The 18717-nt window shown below is 36.4% G+C and overlaps 2 protein-coding genes across 8 annotated transcripts; one reads left to right on the plus strand and one right to left on the minus strand.

The window, feature by feature from the left end:
* Positions 1–1746: 1746 nt before the first annotated feature.
* Positions 1747–6696, minus strand: slc25a47a (solute carrier family 25 member 47a). 7 transcript variants are annotated; one of them, XM_077552675.1, is made up of 8 exons: positions 6489–6696; positions 6098–6325; positions 5452–5486; positions 4396–4439; positions 4233–4304; positions 3308–3487; positions 2981–3236; positions 1747–2907 (listed from the first exon to the last, which is right to left on the minus strand). In XM_077552675.1, exons 4-8 carry the CDS (start codon positions 4426–4428, stop codon positions 2594–2596), a joined length of 855 nt encoding a protein of 284 aa, XP_077408801.1. In that variant the 5' UTR covers positions 4429–4439; positions 5452–5486; positions 6098–6325; positions 6489–6696; the 3' UTR covers positions 1747–2593. The 7 variants fall into 7 exon arrangements, with proteins under 7 accessions (XP_077408801.1, XP_077408803.1, XP_077408800.1 ...); XM_077552677.1 differs by having other exon boundaries at positions 5452–5495; XM_077552674.1 differs by lacking the exon at positions 5452–5486 and having other exon boundaries at positions 5758–6325.
* A 178-nt stretch (positions 6697–6874) lies between these two features.
* Positions 6875–15657, plus strand: LOC144039371 (mitochondrial basic amino acids transporter-like). The gene is made up of 4 exons (XM_077552669.1): positions 6875–7245; positions 11134–11177; positions 11380–11463; positions 12546–15657. Exons 1-4 carry the CDS (start codon positions 7218–7220, stop codon positions 13314–13316), a joined length of 927 nt encoding a protein of 308 aa, XP_077408795.1. The 5' UTR covers positions 6875–7217; the 3' UTR covers positions 13317–15657.
* Positions 15658–18717: the final 3060 nt, after the last annotated feature.

Below are 18717 nucleotides of genomic sequence, written 5' to 3' on the forward strand. Positions count from 1 at the left end.
ATAGACTATAAAACCATGTTACAATATATGTATACTGCAATATAAATCTTTTTTTGTTTGTTTTTTTTACAATTCCCATTGCTAGTTAGGTTCCATAAACGCCACAAGTGAAATGCAGGCATGTTAAAAAAAAAAAAAAAGAGAATAATTTCTAAAGTATTTGAACACACAAATACAGTAATACAAATGTATTTTTTATTAGGAGAGAACAAAACCAATGGATGACAAAAATACTTTATATATATTATATCGATTCCTCACAGTAGGCTACTGTAAACAATCCATTTTTCCCCTCCAAACTAACAAACTCATGCTTTCACAATATATGTCAACAATCATGCCCAAAGATGTACATTATAAAAATTGAACTACTGCCGTCGCTTTCTGTAGCGTTTTAAAGCAGGATTACAGAGGATGACATTAAATAATTTTCAATAACACTTAGGTTGTTTTGACGACTTGAGAAGAGTCTCGCTGCTGACCACGGGCGAGTGGAGCTTTACCGGAAACACGTGACCTCCAATTCTGTCTATTTTTTTTATTTTTTTTTTACTAAGCCTAAACCTAACTATAACACTAAACATAACCATAATCTTAACTCAAACTAACGTTAATGTAGTATTATTTGTATTTTTGAGTATATTTCGCTGTTTTAACTAAAACAGCTGTTGGCGCTTCCGTCACCACTGGAGCACGTGACCCCCATTTGAACACCAAAGTTGTAGCGCAGCGCCACCGAATGGCGAATGTAAGGTAGCGTAATTGCACTGTGTTCTACACTTCACGTTGGTTTGTCTGAACAATTTAATAAGGTGGATGGATGGAATCTGATTTATGTTGTGATGGAAATATTAAATAAGAAAAGTTGAGGTGGGTGCTGAAGAAGTACTTTACTCTATAGATGACATTTTGAGCCCCCACTTCTGTCACCGAAGACCTTTACGGCCATACAAAAAGCGTAAATACGAAAATAACTTGGCCATAAGTCTCTTTGCTTGTCTGCATTTATTTTGTACAGTTCTCAATCAATGCCTCCTTCAAATAAAAGTGCAGTCCACTATTTGACGAAATACAGTCGAATCCACCGGTTGTGTCGCATTGTTGCCCCCAGGCCAAATGTCACGCAGGCCATAATCAAAAGCAGCTAACAAAAGGCAACATTCAGAATTTGTTTTCATTCCTTCGCAGTACCGACTCTTGATTCCCAGAATTTTTTTTCTTCATAAAAGCCGTTAAAGTCGACGTAATTGTTGCGTGAGATCATCAGAAACAGATAAACACGTTTTAAGAGGCTCGGCCAAGCCTGTTATCTGCGCGTGAGCGTTGAAAAAAAAAAAAAAAAGCTTTTTGGAAACAGCCATTAAAATTATTTGCGGGTTGTTTTTGTTTACGGCTGTCACGCCTTGTCCATTGAGCCAGCGTAGTCGCACGTGTTTGTTCTCGTGGGTGCAACTGGAAATTATAAACATGAGGCAATTATGCGTATAAACTTTTTTTTTTTTTTTTACTTGACCTCCAAACAAGTCCAATTTGCTTGAGCTGCACTGACAGGGAGAGCAATTCTAAAGATAACCACAAGAGGGCGAAAATTTCCCCCAAAACGCCAATTGCTTGACATTGTAATGTCCCTCCTCGTTTGCGTACTGCTATTTAAGTCAACCCCCCCCCCCCATGAATGTTTTTAATTTAACTTGGTAAGTTGAGAAAAATGAACCAAATTAGATTTTTCAACAAAATTAAGACAACTTGTTGAGTCACCTTTTATTGTACTATTATTCAAGGCACGTACATTTTGTGACATGAATAAATCAGCAATGATAAACGCAAAAATATTAGAATGAAACATTTAACACTCATTTAAAAATAATCAAATTGACCAACAAGTGCAGATAAATATGAATGTGTGAATGTGCCGTGTTGCAGCTTTGTTTTTTCCAGTCTTATTGCAGTTCTTTCCGGCCTTGACTTGACAATTGGCTGGCTTGGCGCGCCACCTACAGGCCATAAGTGGTTACTTCGTAATTTCATAATGACCACGTGATTAAACTGGTGGACCCTCGGAACCTCAACAAATCTAGTCTAACCCCTTTGATTTAAATGAAAATTTTATTTTAAAAAACGCTAATTATAGCGTACACACACAAACCCTGTGTAGACTTTTTATATTCACTTATGGGGAGAAAATTACTCCTCCCTTAACTCATTCACTGCCATTGACGGCTATAGACGTCCAAAAATCATTTGAACTATTTCTATTAGTTTAACATTTTTGTTTCCACTTTTGTTAACAAGAAAAAAAATATTGTATATTTAGAACAGATGTAAAATTTGTGATTATATCGTGAGTTAACTATTGAATTAATTACAATTAAAAAATGTACGCCTGAAGCCCCTAATTTTCGATAATCTTTTTTTTTTTAAAGATTTTTTTTTTTTATGTCTAGGTTTTCATACCCTTGTTAACAAAAGTGGAAAAAATGTCAAATTAATTTTTGACGTTTATAGGCGTCAATGGCAGTGAATGAGTTAAGCTTTGAGCCAATTCCGAGCTCTAGTTAAGTTTCAACTTAAACAGTCACCAATATGCATGTTGTCATTCCAAGCCCACCCGCGGGCTGTCGGCGTTGTCCGGCTTGGCCTGCAAGAGGCCGGTGAAAAGCTCGTAGGTGACAAACACCACCAGGTTGACGGGGAAGGCTCGCAGGCAGTTGATGCCGAGGCTGCGGAAGAAAACAGCCACCCCCTCGGTGCGCGTGGTTTCGGCGATGCAGTGGACCAGCCCCCTGTAGCGCCGCGTCACCCGAGCGCCGTCCATCTGCAGGCGGGCCTTAATCACGTCCATTGGCGTGCTAATGGACCACGCCACCGTTCCCGCGAAGCCCCCGGCCAACATCACTGCGCTCCAGCCTGCGATAGGAGACGAATGTGATTGTGTAAATAAACCCCGAGGAACCCATAACATGGATTACTCGTCCTTCACCTGGCTTCTCCGCCCCGCTGCCCGTCAGCCATTCGCAAATGGTGTTGTAGGTCAGAAAGTACATGGCGAACCCGGGGCCGTCCCTGAGCGCCAGCGGCAGGGCTCCCCGGTACAGCCCTCGCAGGCTCTCCTCCTTGAAGATGCTCAGCAGGCAGTGGACCGGCCCGCGGTACTTGGGCTTGGTCCCGCGCCGCGCCGACTCCGTCTGACACTGGAGGCGCACTTTGATCATGTCGCCGGGCGCCACAAACAACACCTTGGAAAGGAGCAGGGTGGGACGGTCAAAAACGTTGACGGCGCCGTGTTGTCGAGTCGTACCGCTCTCACCTGCGTTACCCCACCCACCAGTCCCGAGAGGAAGATCTCGGGCTTGGTGCCGGGACTGCGGGCGGCGCCTCGCGCCTGCTTCAGACACTGCAGACAGTTTTTGTAGGTTCCGAACGCCACCGAGGACGTGACGGAGATGGTTGCCATTGGCAACGACATGCCTTTGAAGAAGCCGTGCGCCTGATGACATCACAGAAAATATTATTATTATTATTATTATTATGTGTTTCAAGAGCTAAAATTCCAAATTGAGAGAAATCTTATCTATTTTAAGTAGTGATATCAAAATTTGTGCGTTCATTTTGAGTTAATTTAAAGTTCCTTTAACGCCACTATTTTTTTCGCAACGCAGCTGACATGTCCATGTCAAAATTTAGCCATAATAAGTTTAATAATAATGTATATATTTGTGGAGACTGGGGTCAAGTTGTTTTTTACAATTTTAAAAAGTTACTTCATGTTAAAGATTAGATAGCTCTTAATATGAAAAGAAAAATGCACTGAGCTGTCACCAACGTCTTACAAATGCAGTTATGCCATCTAGTGGCAGAAAAAATTACCTTAACACAAATCAATATCGCACTCGTCTTTTTAATGTTGACTCCATTTTATGAATTATTATGAAATTACTGTACCAATGACTAAAAGATGCAGCCGTATTTCTATTAGTTTTACATTTTTTCCCCAGTTTTATGTTAACGAGTATAAAAACTTGGAAACATTTTTTTTGGGGTACATTTACAACAGAAATAAAATTTGCGATTAATCATGAGTTAACTATTGAAGTCATGCGATTAATTACGATTAAAAAAATTCATCGCTAGACACCCCTAATTTTAAGTATTTATTTTCTCTAGTAGAAAAAAATTCCCATGAACTCTCAGCTTGTGTACCTAATGAAGTGGCCATGTGCGCATATTCTCACCCCTTCTCTGGAAAACGTGGTGGCAACACACTGCCATATTCCCGTAAACTGTCTTTGGGTTTGGATCCGAACCTGCACAACGGAAGCAGATGAGTGTTGAGCTTTCCATTTGGTTTCCAATCCTATTTGCAATTTTTTTTCCAAAAAAATCTAACGTGTTCACCTTGACCGTGTCCAGGGGGTATCCCACCGCCATGCCACAGGCCCCTGTGCAAAGAAACGAGAGCATCAACGACACACACACTCACAATTGCATTGCGAGTTGAGAACTTCCAACCTGCCGCAACTTGTTCTTTCACTTTTGGCTCCAAGCAAATTGACTCGTTACATTTTTTTTTTTGTCCTGGTTATCGCCACGTCTTACCACTTTTCTATTTTATATTTGCAGTTTCTTTCAACAGCACATTATTGTTGCGAAGTTGCAACTTTATTCTCGTACTGTTGCAAGTAACTTTATTGAATCTGAAATTGTTTTCTCATAACATCACTTGTTTAATCTCAAGTTGTTACTTTTTGACTTTTTTTTTCTTCACTATTTTTTTTTTTGGAATATTAATTCTTTATTTTCCTAATAGTCGTATGTCTTTCTTAGAGCTTTACGTATTTTCCCCCCCGTAACTTTAACTTAATTCTCACAACGTTGCAAAGTTATTCTCATTAATTCACTTTTTATCCTTATGACATTATGACTTTTTTTTTTGTCTTGCAACTGATTTTTTTTTTCCTGGTACAGAATGTTACAACTTTCTTGTAACCTCACTTTATTCTTGTAAAATTGCAAGTTTTTTTCATATCACTCTGATGATTGTTTTCTCGTAACATCACTTGTCTACACTTTTAAAAGTGTTTTTTTTCTTCCTTCCAACACTGCAACTACTTGTTGAAACATTGCAATTTTATTCTCGGCACTTAGCGATTTTATCTCGTAACATCACTCCTTTATTCTTGTAACATGGCGACTTTTGCCGTGTAACTGCTATTTTTCTTTCTGGTAACTACTTTGTTACTTCTCGTGACGGTTACAACTTTGTCGTAACCTCAATTTTTTTCTCATAACGTGGCAACTTTATTCTCTCAACTTCACTTGTTTCGTTACATAACGTTATACCTTTATTCTTAGAAGTTTGTGATCCCCCCTCCCCCCTCCCCCTCAATCACTTCTGCATTCTTATAACATCAAAACTTTTTTTCGTGTAATTACAATTAGGGACATACTTACCATTAGGCGAGATTTCCAGAGCGGGCCCAAACGTCCTATAAAAACTGATTTAATAAAAGGTTGCTTCGATTTAAAGCAATGATAGTCTTACATCTTGCGCTTAAAAACATTAAAATACTTAATCAGACCTAATCTATCATAATCCACATTAATGTGAACTACTACCACTTCCAACCTCATCCAATCAACTGACTAATCGTTGTTCTTCTTACTATTATAAAGATAAGGGAGAGGAAAATGCACGTTTCAATTACAGTAGAAGTACTGTAATGATTCACTCAAGAAGGATTTTAAGGACTTACTCACCATTTTTCAAAATTGAACTAAGCAATGCGCAGTACTTGGAGAAAAAAAAGCATTTAATTTGAGCAGGGGCACCTATAGAAAGAGAGAGAGAAACACTACCGGCACATTACTGACTAAATTACTACGGAAGCCGCGTAGTTCAATTTATAAACCAGTATGACAGGTTCGTTCAGTCTGAAAAAACGAATGTAAATATTTTAGTTACGTGACAAAAATCACTCTCTACAAGTTGTTTATGATCTAAATGTTAGTTAATACGTACGTTAACTGTACAATGTCGATGGTAGTTAAAACACATAACATCGAATTTAGAAGCCGCCATGTTGTCGTCCGCTGTTACCTGCCAACGAGCCGGACACGAAATCAGCGATGTGCATCCTTGTCAGCATGCAAACAGAACGCGGCGTGTATTTGTTTTTGGGCACGAAGCCATTCTTCTTTCCGCTGCTGCTGCCTCACCCTGCATCTGCTTAACCTTGCATGCGTGACTGACTGTTGCGTCACTTCGAGTGGTGGAGTCACGTGTCGGAAGAGCCAAACGTCACAGCCATTTCCGGGTTTAGCCGAACTGCAAATAAGTAAATTAAATTAAATTAAAAAGGGATGTATTGGTTAAAACAAATATATTTAGTTACATGGTATTTATTTTCGAGATATTTCACATAAATAGGCTGTGGTTCTGATTATGCTTAACGTCACATTCCGAAGCCAAAACCGTTAAGGTTACGTACCACGTGACGTAAGTAAAAGTCTCGCTCCCCCTTCTTATGGTACTTCCGGTTGTCGTTTCACTGTGGAGTATTATACTCATCGCATCTGTTTCGTGTAATTTTGTGAAACAAATATCAAAGTTGATTCTTCTGTGACGTAATTCAGAGCCAGGAGCCACTTTCCCCGTGTTAGCCAGTAGCAGGCGAGAAGCGTCCACGCAGGTGCCCGCTTCGTTCCAGACCTTTGATTGGTCAGAAACCACCCTGACGTAGTTCAAACCTTTGGAGCTCCATCTCACCACTTTCCAATCATATGACATTATTATTGATGCAAGCAGGTGTCGGCTCCGTCCTCGGCTTCTGATTGGTCGGATAGCTACCAAGCCCCTCCCTCTCGCGAGTTTACTTCCTTTGACGCTCCCTGCTCCAAGGCAACCTCTGTGAAGCACGGGACACCGAGAAGCTGTCAAGCGCGCTTCCGGGAGGACGAATAGGTCACACGGCAGTTTTATTAGCATAAAATAAACACTAAATTATAAATTCGCAGCCTGACGTGACAGAGAAGTCAATAAGGAGGGAAGAGGCTCGCTAAACGTCGCTTTAATTAGTTCATTAGCCAAGATTTAGAGTGCTGTCATTACGCGCGTCGGCATCCGGGTAGTCGATTCACGAACTGGGTGTGGAAAAGAAAGTGTTTTCCTCAGAGTGGCTATTATTAAAAAAAAAAACGCAAGCAGGTGAGGAGCGGTGATGGACTTCGTTGCTGGCTGCATTGGCGGTAAGTGCGGCTCGTCTCCCCCTCGCCCCCCCGCCCGTTTTCCTAAAGTGATGCAACTCCGTGTTCAGATTACGACTAAATGCATTTTCAAAGCACAACCGCGGGTGGGCACACTCAGGCGCATCCAGATCGCTCATGAACTGTCACCGCAGAGTGCACAGTCGAGTTTATATGGAGATTAAAATGATAACAGAGCGGCGCGGAGTTTAGTATGCACTGGAAGGTGTGAGGGTGGTCGTGAAATGGAACGTCACTGGTGTGTGAGAATATGCTAATTGAACAAACCGCTAATAAGCAACAGCCTCGATTTATGCAGTCACTGCTCACTTAGATTGGCAAACAAACAGGTTAGCAGTGAACATTGCGGTTATTGTTTACGTTGGCTTTCTTGTTTACATTGCGAGCACACGCTTGATGAATATGTTAAATGGTTGTAACGCAGAGATGGAAACGTCTGTTATTTTGCAAAACATTTGTTGGCAATGGGAAATGATGATAATTTTTTTTACATCAATTTGTAATGAGATAAAAAGTATTGTTTTTATGCAAATAATGTTAAGTCGGAATATTACAAATTTGCATATGATAAGAAGTGTAATTTGAGGTAAATACAGTTTAAATTGACATAATAGATTAGGATTATCACACGCAAATGACTTTAACTCATTCACTGCCATTGACGGGTATAGATGTCAAAAATGCTATTTATTTAATTATTTATATTAGTTGTAATTTTTTCCCCCACTTTTGTTAACAAGAGTATAAAAACCTAGATTTTTTTTATTGTACATTTAAAACAGATATAAAATTTGTGATTAATCCTGAGTTAACCATTGAAGTCGTGCAATTAATTTTATCGTCTGATGCCCCCAATTTTTAATATTATTTTCTTTTTTTTTAATTAGGGGCATCAGGCAATTATTATTATTTTTTAATTGTAATTAATCACGACTTCACTAGTTAACTCATAAATTAATTAAAAATTTTATATCTGTTCTAAATGTACAATAAAAAAAATCTAGGTTTTCATACTCTTGTTAACAAAAGTGAGGGAAAAAATGTTAAACTAATAGAAATAGTTCAAATGATTTTTTGACGTCTATAGCCGTCAATGGCAGGGAATGAGTTAAAAACTTTTTGGGATGTCTCTACTGTTTACTGCGATCTTTACCTGTCGACTCGCATAACACACGGTCCGCCACTACGGTCGGCAAGGCATGAATGACGTTTGGTCAAGGTTAGGCCCTCGTTGGTTGTTGTTCCGTTTTGGGTTGAGCGCAAAATGGCAACTCGAGCTCGTCATCCAGTGGCGGGTGTGTAAAGGATACACACACGCACACGACACAGATGATAGGACAGGGTTTTCACACGCCCCCGCGCTGACCAATGGCAGGCTTTATCTATACTGTAGTATGCTGCTGGAGCATGTGCTTGTCAACATTAGCCTGGCCTACTTTGTTGTTTATTTATATAAACCCAATTCCCCAAAAAGTTTGGACACTAAACAAATTGAATAAAAACTGAATGCAATTATGTGGAAGTGGCAAATTTTAATATTTCATTCAGAATAGAAGATAGAGAACAGGTCAAAAGTTTAAACTGAGAAAATGTATAATTTTAAGGGAAAACTATGAGACGTCTCATGATTCGATTCAATTCCGATTTTTGGGTCTGCGATTCGATTCCGAATCGATTCAGAACGATTTAAGATTCAACATTATTTGATTGACAATGATTTCTGCTTCAATTTATAGATATGCAAAGAATTGTCATGATCGACTCCAGTCTGACAAGCTAGTGCTAACTAGCGCGCTACTCGTGGCACTTTTATCACTCAAAAGAACGACTATTCATAGAAAAACGCTTCAGGAATGTATACAGAGAAGCATCTTAACATCTTACACTGCAAAAAAAAAAAAAACTTTTATTGGAATAACTTGATCATGACTTTTTGCTTCTGTGTGGCTACAACTTAATCAGTGTATCAGAACGAGCGGAATCACACTGCCCCTAAGTGGCCAAATCGTGTACAACATGAACAGTGCTCCCAATAAAGGCACACACAAACAAGGGCAAGACAGTATAAAATAATTGAAATAAAATCGATTTTGGGACATTTTGAATCGATTCTGAATCATACTAAATGAGAATCGCGATTCTTATGAGAATCGATTTTTTTGGGCACACCCCTAGAAAACTATGTTGATTTTAAATTCCATGGTATCTTCTTGTGGTGTTTTTTTTTGTGTCTGTGACACACTACAAGTAGTAGTAGATTGAGGTCAATGGCCGGCGTCATTTGTGTCAAACACACACATGCTTGTGTTCTTTTCCTGGCGCTCAGCTGATGGCCGCGCTCTTTACAAATAGGTCATGTGATCAAGCAGGTGCTTATGTGGGATTAGCAACTCAGACGTTTGTTTACAACCGATAGTCGGCAACCTCCACAGGCTTTGACGCAACAGCCCTTCCCTTTTGAAGCTTATTATTTATGAAAAAACTATGTACAGTAAGTTTATATTAATAATAAGTTTATATTATAATATTCTTGTATCATCTGTAAATATCATGATTATTAACTCATTCACTGCCATTGACGGCTATAGACGTCAAAAATTCATTTGAACTATTTCTATTAGTTTAACATTTTTCTCCACTTTTGTTAACAAGAGCCTGAAAACCTAATTTTTTTTATTGTACATTTAGAATAGATATAAAATTTGTGATTAATCGTGAGTTAACTAGTGAAGTCATACAATTAATTACAATTACAAACTTTAATCGCCTGACGCCCCAAATTTTTAACAATGCTTTCATTTTTCTTTTTTTATTCATTCACTACCATTGATGGCTATAAACGTCAAAAATTCATTTAAACTATTTCTATTAGTTTAACTTTTTTTTCCCACTTTTGTTAACAAGAGTATGAAAACCTATAATTTTAATAATAATAATAATAATAATAATAATAAATAATAATATATTTTTTTATTGTACAATTAGAACAGATATAAAAATTTTAGTTAACTAGTGAAGTCATGCGATTAATTACAATAAAAAAATTGAATCGCCTGTCGGCCCTAATTTTTAATAATCTTTTTTTTTTAAATACATTAATGGCAGTGAATGAGTTAATATTCCTCTTATAGCTGCAAATTATGTTTTATGTTCAGTTACTTCCTCTTGACTAAAGTCTTGAGTTTTACAATCATGCACTTTAGCTGCCTTTGAGGTGCCGAGGAATAGAATGCGGCGCCATATTTTTATCCAGTGACCATAAAAGGACTCAGGTGACTCGGGACATAACTGATCTCAGGTCAGCCCTGCCTATCGCCGCTCAGGAAAACAATGGTTTAATAATTTAGCCGCATGCCAGTCACCAATAAATAGATAAGAGAGACTCTTAAAAAATGAATTTGTCCTGATTGTACTAATAAAAACGTGTTTTTTTATTTCCAAAAAGCCTGAATCTTAATTTTTTTAAATCATAATCCTACTTAGAAAAAGTCATTTGATTAAGAAAAAGACAAATATTTTTTTTAAGAGTCCTAATCTTATGAAAATATTTTTTTTTAGTTTTAGGTTTAAAAAAAAAAATCAAAAAAGTAAAAAAAAAAGTTTTTGTATTTTGTATTTTATTTTAAATTTTTAAATTTATTTTAATTTTTTATTTAATTTTTTTACTAGCAACAATATATCAATCTTACATACAGTGAACCCAGCATTCGCATTTTTGGGGGCGGGAACCTATTATCCGTTTTTTGCTGAAAAACTCAATGTAGCTTTGCAATATACCAGCCACGTTCCGTGTTTAGTCAACACGATGGATGTGCATGCTTTAGAATAAATGAACATCTTTTGAATGCCCTGTTTGTGGTTTGTCCTCAGGTGCTGCTGGAGTTTTAGTTGGTCACCCATTTGACACAGTGAAGGTAAGAAAACCTGTTTGTACATAAGCACGTGAACAAAATTAATGAATTAATGTTAATGAAAGGGGAAGGGGGGAAGCACAAAGGTCACTGAAATAGCGTAAAACTGAGAAAACTGAGTTTGAACCCGCAGCCAAATGGTCTGACATGGCCCCTCATTGCCATCAGTGCGTTCACAAAGTGCGTGTTTGTGTTTTTCCTCCAGGTCAGACTGCAAGTCCAGAATGTTGATAAGCCTCTATACCGCGGCACCTTTCACTGTTTCCAATCGATCATACGTCAGGAGTCGGTACGTACATAGACTTGACAGTGGGGCTGTATAAAACATATTTTTGAGTTCTCCTACCCTGTAGTCTTATTTGTTTTTGTTTTTAAAGTATTTTATTGAAAAATCATCATTTTGAGAGAGAGAAAAAACATGTTGTTTTTTTTCAAAATTCATTGTCTTTTTTTAAATAAGTTTTATTTTGTCCAGAATAGTTTTGATTTAAAAATATTTTTAAAATATATTTTTTAAACTTATTTTATATATTTATTTATTCTGATCTTAGTAGAAAAGTTTTAAGATTTTAAAAATATATTTTCTTTACTTTTTTAATCTATGTATTATAAGTCATTATTTTGAGTAAAAACAAGTTACACATTTTTTCAAAATTCCTTGTCTTTTATTAAATACGTTTTATTTTGTCCAGAATAGTTTTGATTAAAAATATGTTTTTTAACTTATTTTTATACTGTATATTTATTTTTTATTTTAATAAAACACTTAAAAAAAAAAGTATTTTGAGGTAAAAAACAAACATATTTTTCCAAAATTCATTGTCTTTTTTTTAAATAAGTTTTATTTTGTCCAGAATAGTTTTAATTTAAAAATATTTTTAAAATATATTTTTAAAACTTATTTTATATATTTATTTATTCTGATCTTAGTAGAAAAGTTTTAAGATTTTAAAAATATATTTTCTTTACTTTTTTAATCTATGTATTATAAGTCATTATTTTGAGTAAAAACAAGTTGCACATTTTTTCAAAATTCCTTGTCTTTTATCAAATACGTTTTATTTTGTCCAGAACAGTTTTAATTAAAAATATTACAAAATATTTTTTTACTTATTTTTATTTTAGTAGAACAGTTTTAATTAAGATTTGTTAAATATGTTTTTAACTTATTTTTTATATATATATTTATTATATATTAAAGTTTTATCTTAGAACAGTTTTAATAAAACATATTTTTAAAACGTATTTTTATATATTAATTTATTTTTATTTTAGAATACTTTTAATTAAAATATTTTACAAATATTGTTTCTAACTTATTTTTATATATTTTATTTTAGTAGTAATCATCTCTTCTGTGCCTCCTTCCAGATGTTTGGTTTGTACAAAGGCATCGGCTCCCCCATGATGGGCCTGACCTTCATCAACGCCATCGTGTTCGGCGTGCAGGGCAACGCCATGCGCATGCTGGGCCAGGACACGCCCACCAACCAGTACCTGGCGGGCGCTGCGGCGGGCGCCATCCAATCCGTCATCTGCTGCCCCATGGAGCTCGCCAAGACGCGCATGCAGATGCAAGGCTCGGGCGAGAAAAAGTCCTCCCGGAAGATGTACAAGAACTCATTGGACTGCTTGGTGCGTATCTACCGGCGCGAGGGCGTGCGGGGCATCAACAGGGGCATGGTGACGACGTTCATCCGCGAGACGCCCGCTTTCGGCTTCTACTTCCTGGCGTACGACGTGCTGACGCGGCAGCTGGGCTGCGAGCCCGAAGACCGCTACATGATCCCCAAGCTGCTGTTCGCCGGCGGCATGGCGGGCATCGCCTCGTGGCTCTCCACCTACCCGGTGGACGTGATCAAGTCGCGGCTGCAGGCGGACGGCGTGGGCGGCGTCAACCAATACGGCGGCATCGCCGACTGCGTGCGGCAGAGCGTGCGCAGGGAGGGCTACCTGGTGTTCACGCGGGGGCTCACCTCCACACTGCTGCGCGCCTTCCCCGTCAACGCCGCCACGTTCGCCACCGTCACGCTGGTGCTCATGTACGCGCGGGGGCCCGAGCGGGGCCGCGACGACTGCGAGGCGGCGCCCCAGCCCGCCAGCCGACAAGGTCAGGCTCAGGCGCAGACCTCCGGCCTGTGAGTCTCCTCCCCTTTTATACTGTTATGACATTTTACAGCCTAGCAAGGGAAAGTCCAAAGCGCTAATCGCTGTTTTCTCGAACTCAAACTACGTAAACTTTTGCTACAGAGAGACTGAAAGTGAAAAAAACAAAAAAACAACTCCTTATTGAGATTTTTGCTGTTGAGTTACTTTGGTACTGAACAGAAGGACTTGTGCATTCAGAGGTTATTAAAGGTCAAATGAAGTTGACCTGTAAAGGTTAGAGTACATTTTAGGCTCATCCTGAAATGGCACCTATCAAATATCTGTAACCTTTTTGTGAGTAAGTGTGTGTGTGTGTGTGTGTGTGTGTGTGTGTGTGTGTGTGTGTGTGTGTGTGTGTGTGTGTGTGTGTGTGTGTGTGTGTACTCGGGTTTGTATCACATCATGGGAGAGCATTTTCTGGGGGGGTTTCTATCATTGTGGGGACCTTTTGGTGGTCCCCATTAGTCCAGACCCCTTTTTGAGGGTCAAGACTTGGTTTTAGAGTTTAGGTTTGAATTGGGTTTTGGTTGAGATTAAGGAATCAGTTGTGATGGTTAAGGTAAGGGGCTCGGAAATGCATTATGACAATGAGATGTCCCCACTAGAAATGTAGACCCAACATGTGTGTGTGTGTGTATATATATATATAAAAAAATATATATATGAAATATTTTTGAGTGTTAAGGATAATTGTCTTCCTGTAAAAAAGGATTTTTGGGACCACATTTAAAAGATGACTGTAAATGCAATACCACAAAAGTCATAATATTAAGGAAATGGAGTAATAGTTGTATGTTAAGTTAAAGTTTTACCAAGATTTATCTGAACCAAAAAAAAGCCATATTTTTGCAAGAAAAGGTATTGTTAAAAAAATAAAATAAAATAATTTGCACCCCCCCCCCCAAAAAAAAATCTTATTTTCTTTTTTTTTTAATTATAGGATAGTAAAATATAAAATAATAATGGAATATTTTTTGTTTTTTAATCTTAGGGTAGTAAAATATATATATTTTTTAATTATTATCTTTAAAAAAAAAACAACTTTTCCCCAAAAATTCTCAACATAGAATCTGAAAAAGTACGATTTTACTTCTTAGAATTTATCTTTAAGTCATATTTAGTTTTTCCTTTCTTTTTTTTTTTAAAAAAAATAAAAAGTCCTTTTAAAAAAAATTACCACGATTGCAACCAAGTTCCTTCCCCAAAATACAACCTGTATCATCATAATATTGCACCTTATTGTGTCAAAAAAACACAACCCCCCCAAAAATAATTTTACTCTTGTAAGTTTACCAAAAAGATTCTGGTATCCTAATGAGCAAATGTTTATTTTGCCTGTGGCCCTACTGGTTGGTCTTCCTGCCTTACTGAGGACAAAGCACCTTGTTGTCTCCGAACAACAAAATCTCTTGTCAATGAGTTAAATCGTCATCGCAGCTATTTTGTGTCGATACCATCACTGAAAGTGTTATTTGATTGACACAAGGGAACAAAAGCGCTTTTTAAAAGGACATTTTTATGACCAATGACCCGAAGAGGAGTTGAGCATCTTATACTGAATCTGGAATGTATATTTTTTTTCTTTCTTTTAAGTGAATTGTTCAATTTGACGAATGTACTGTATTTACTCATTTGTGTTTTTGAAACAGTTGAAAAATAATCATACTGTTTCCCGTGCAGCTTTTTGAATCCTGAATGCTGGATTTGTCGAGCTATGCAATCAGCCTAGCATCAAATCAAACGTTTGTATTTTTGTTTTTATTTATTCTGTCAAAGAACGGTTAAAACTTCCCATATGAACTAAGAATGTGTTTGTTTGTTTTTTTTCCTCTGCATTTTTTACTGAGACACTTGAACAAATATAAAGGAGTTTTCGGGCCACACAAAAGAGGTCAATGGCAGTAAATGAATTAAAATGACTTTATTTTCATGATGACTTTTGCTAAAAAAAAAAAAACTACAATAAAAAGCCTTGGCTATTTTTCCCCACTTTCACTCCTTGCTAATTGTTTGCAAAGACGGATGAATAACTTCACCTCATTCTTGCCATTGGACTGTTTTTGTGGCTTTAAGGCACCGATCAGCTTTTATTGCTTTACCGAGTTAATGTGATGGAAGAAACGCTTTGGAGATTGTACAAAAGAAATACTGTACATATGCACAGTATAGATTGATATTTTTTCAGTCCCTGAATGTCACAAATGTACAGTTGGAAAGTTTTACCTCACGGCTGTGAAAATTTTGACATATATGCTGTATATATAATATGTATTTTGTTGTTGGGGTAAGTATCTGCACAATTAAGTAAATAAATGTGTTCTGTTTCAAAATTCCATTTTTTTTAAAAAACTTTTTAATTGCTTATTTTAAGAATTAAATCATGTTTCCTCCCTTTTTTTTTTTTTTTAAATTTTATGATAGTATGTCTACCAAAAGTAGCTAAAAGAGGGAGTTTGATGAAATCCGTGGCCAAATAAGAAGTATTTATTATATTTATGGATAATGGGGGGTCTGGCGCTTTGCACTCGAGCGCCACCCGGTGGTGACCTGTCATGATGACTGCCTTGGTTTTGGTTGGTTTTATATATATATATATATAGTATTTTTTATTATTATATTTTTATATTCTTTAAAACATTTTTATTTTATTTTTAATTTTGCCGTTTTTTTTGGGGTCCTCCATAATTTGTGATTCCCGTTAATTTTTGTGTGTTACCATTTCTAGTGGTAATCCAAATGGAAACATTACATCAGTTTGCATAGCCGCCTTTCAAAAACAGAAGTGTTCATATTTTTGTTGATCTATCGTTGTCCGGCGCTTTGCACTCGAGCGCCACCCGGTGGTGACCTGTCATGATGACTGCTTTGGTTTTGGTTGGTTATATATATATATATTTTTTTTTTTTTTATATTTTTATATTCTTTAAAAAATATATATATATTTAATTTTCCTCCATAATTTGTGATTCACGTTCAAAAAAAACAAAAACCTGCCCACAATAAAATAAAAATCGGAAATTGGCCCAAAACACAAAAAAAACCCACCCAGGAAACCTTCATCACAGATTGCAGCTGTGCGACTGCAAAAAAAGAAGTATTTATTATATTTATGGATAATGGGGGGTCCGGCGCTTTGCACTCGAGCGCCACCCGGTGGTGACCTGTCATGATGACTGCTTTGGTTTTGGTTGGTTATATATATATATATATATATTTTTTTTTTATATTTTTATATTCTTTAAAAAAAATATATATATTTAATTTTCCTCCATAATTTGTGATTCACGTTCAAAAAAAACAAAAACCTGCCCACAATAAAATAAAAATCGGAAATTGGCCCAAAACACAAAAAAAACCCACCCAGGAAACCTTCATCACAGATTGCAGCTGTGCGACTGCAAAAAAAGAAGTATTTATTATATTTATGGATAATGGGGGGTCCGGCGCTTTGCACTCGAGCGCCACCCGGTGGTGACCTGTCATGATGACTGCTTTGGTTTTGGTTGGTTTTATATATATATATATATATATATATATATATATATATATACAGTATATATATATATATATATATATATATATATATATATATATATATATACAGTATATATATATATATATATTATTATTATTATTTCTTTTTTTTTAAATATTTTTATATTCTTTAAAAAAATATATATATATTTAATTTTGCCGTTTTTGGGGGTCCTCCATAATTTGTGATTCACGTTCAAAAAAAAAAAAAAAACGGCCACAATAAAATAAAAATCTGAAATTGGCCCAAAACACACACAAAAAAAAAACACCCAGGAAGCCTTCATCACAGATTGCAGCTGTGCGACTACAAAAAAAGGAAGGAAAATGTGTTTTGAAGTCAGCGACCACATCTGCACGCTGACTTCTCTGGGGTGCACTGAGCCAGAAGGTAAGCACTTTGAACCTTTAACTTTGTACCATTTACATTGTTGTGTTTTTTTTTTTTGTTCAAGGCAATTAATCCACATTTGATAAGGAGTGTCATTGTCATGTTATATTACTTTGAAAAAGCCTCAATTGTTACAGTAAATGATCACATTGTCTAGCTGTCAAGCTAAATAGGCTTTCTTCTTGTGTCACGACATTTACATTATGGTATGGATTGTCACTTGTCTTTTGTATTGAATCAATATTGAATGACTATGCAAATTTATATTTGAAATATCATGTCATGACATGTCACCAGTCAAGCCTCACAAGCGTGAGAGTTTACCTTCATTTGGACTGTGGTGGTCATTGTGGCTTCTTTTCAGGGCTGGTAGCGGGGGTGGGGGTGTGGGTGGGGGGTGGGGGGGGGTGCTTTCAGGAAACTCAGCTGATGCTTAGGAAATATGTCAGCTACCTCATAGCCAAGCATGAGGTGGAAATGTGACTTCAGTTACCACCACTACTGCAGTTGGGTTCTTGTAAGGTCCGACGTCTCTTCTCAAGTACCAGGCAACATTCACCACTAAAACTAGTGTGACGAGCTGAAAATTAAATTCTCAACCAGGAACTATTTATGATCAATTTAATCGCTAGACAGTCTGTTGTGTTATTACTTTAACTAATGCTAATGCTTGTTTTTTTTTTGTTGTGTAACGTGTGGCAGTTTCAGACAAGACATTTTTTTATTGTACATTTAGAACAGATATGAAATGAGTGATTAATCGCGAGTTAACTAGTTTTAGATTAATCACAATTAAAAAACGTAATTGTCTGACATCCCTAATTTTTAATAATCTTTTTTTTTTTAATTAGGGGCATCAGGCAATTACATTTTTATTGTAATTAATCACATGACTTCACTAGTTAACTCATAAATTAATTAAAATGAACTTAACTATTTCTATTAGTTAAAAAAAACTACTTAAGTTAACAAGAGTATAAAAAAACTAGATTTTTTTATTGTACATTTAGAACAGATATGAAATGAGTGATTAATCGCGAGTTAACTAGTGAAGTCATGCGATTAATTACAATTAAAAAACTTAATCGTCTGATGTCCCTAATTTTTAATAATCTTTTTTTTTTTAATTAGGGGCATCAGGCAATTACATTTTTGTTGTAATTAATCACATGACTTCACTAGTTAACTCATAAATTAATTAAAATTAACTTAACTATTTCTATTAGTTAAAAAAATCTACTTTTGTTAACAAGAGTATAAAAAAACCTAGATTTTTTTATTGTACATTTAGAACAGATATGAAATGAGTGATTAATCGCGAGTTAACTAGTGAAGTCATGCGATTAATTACAATTAAAAAACTTAATTGTCTGACGTCCCTAATTTTTAATAATCTTTTTTTTTTTAATTAGGGGCATCAGGCAATTACATTTTTGTTGTAATTAATCACATGACTTCACTAGTTAACTC

This window comes from Vanacampus margaritifer, chromosome 19 (assembly GCF_051991255.1).
Source record: "Vanacampus margaritifer isolate UIUO_Vmar chromosome 19, RoL_Vmar_1.0, whole genome shotgun sequence".
Classification (NCBI taxonomy): domain Eukaryota; kingdom Metazoa; phylum Chordata; class Actinopteri; order Syngnathiformes; family Syngnathidae; genus Vanacampus; species Vanacampus margaritifer.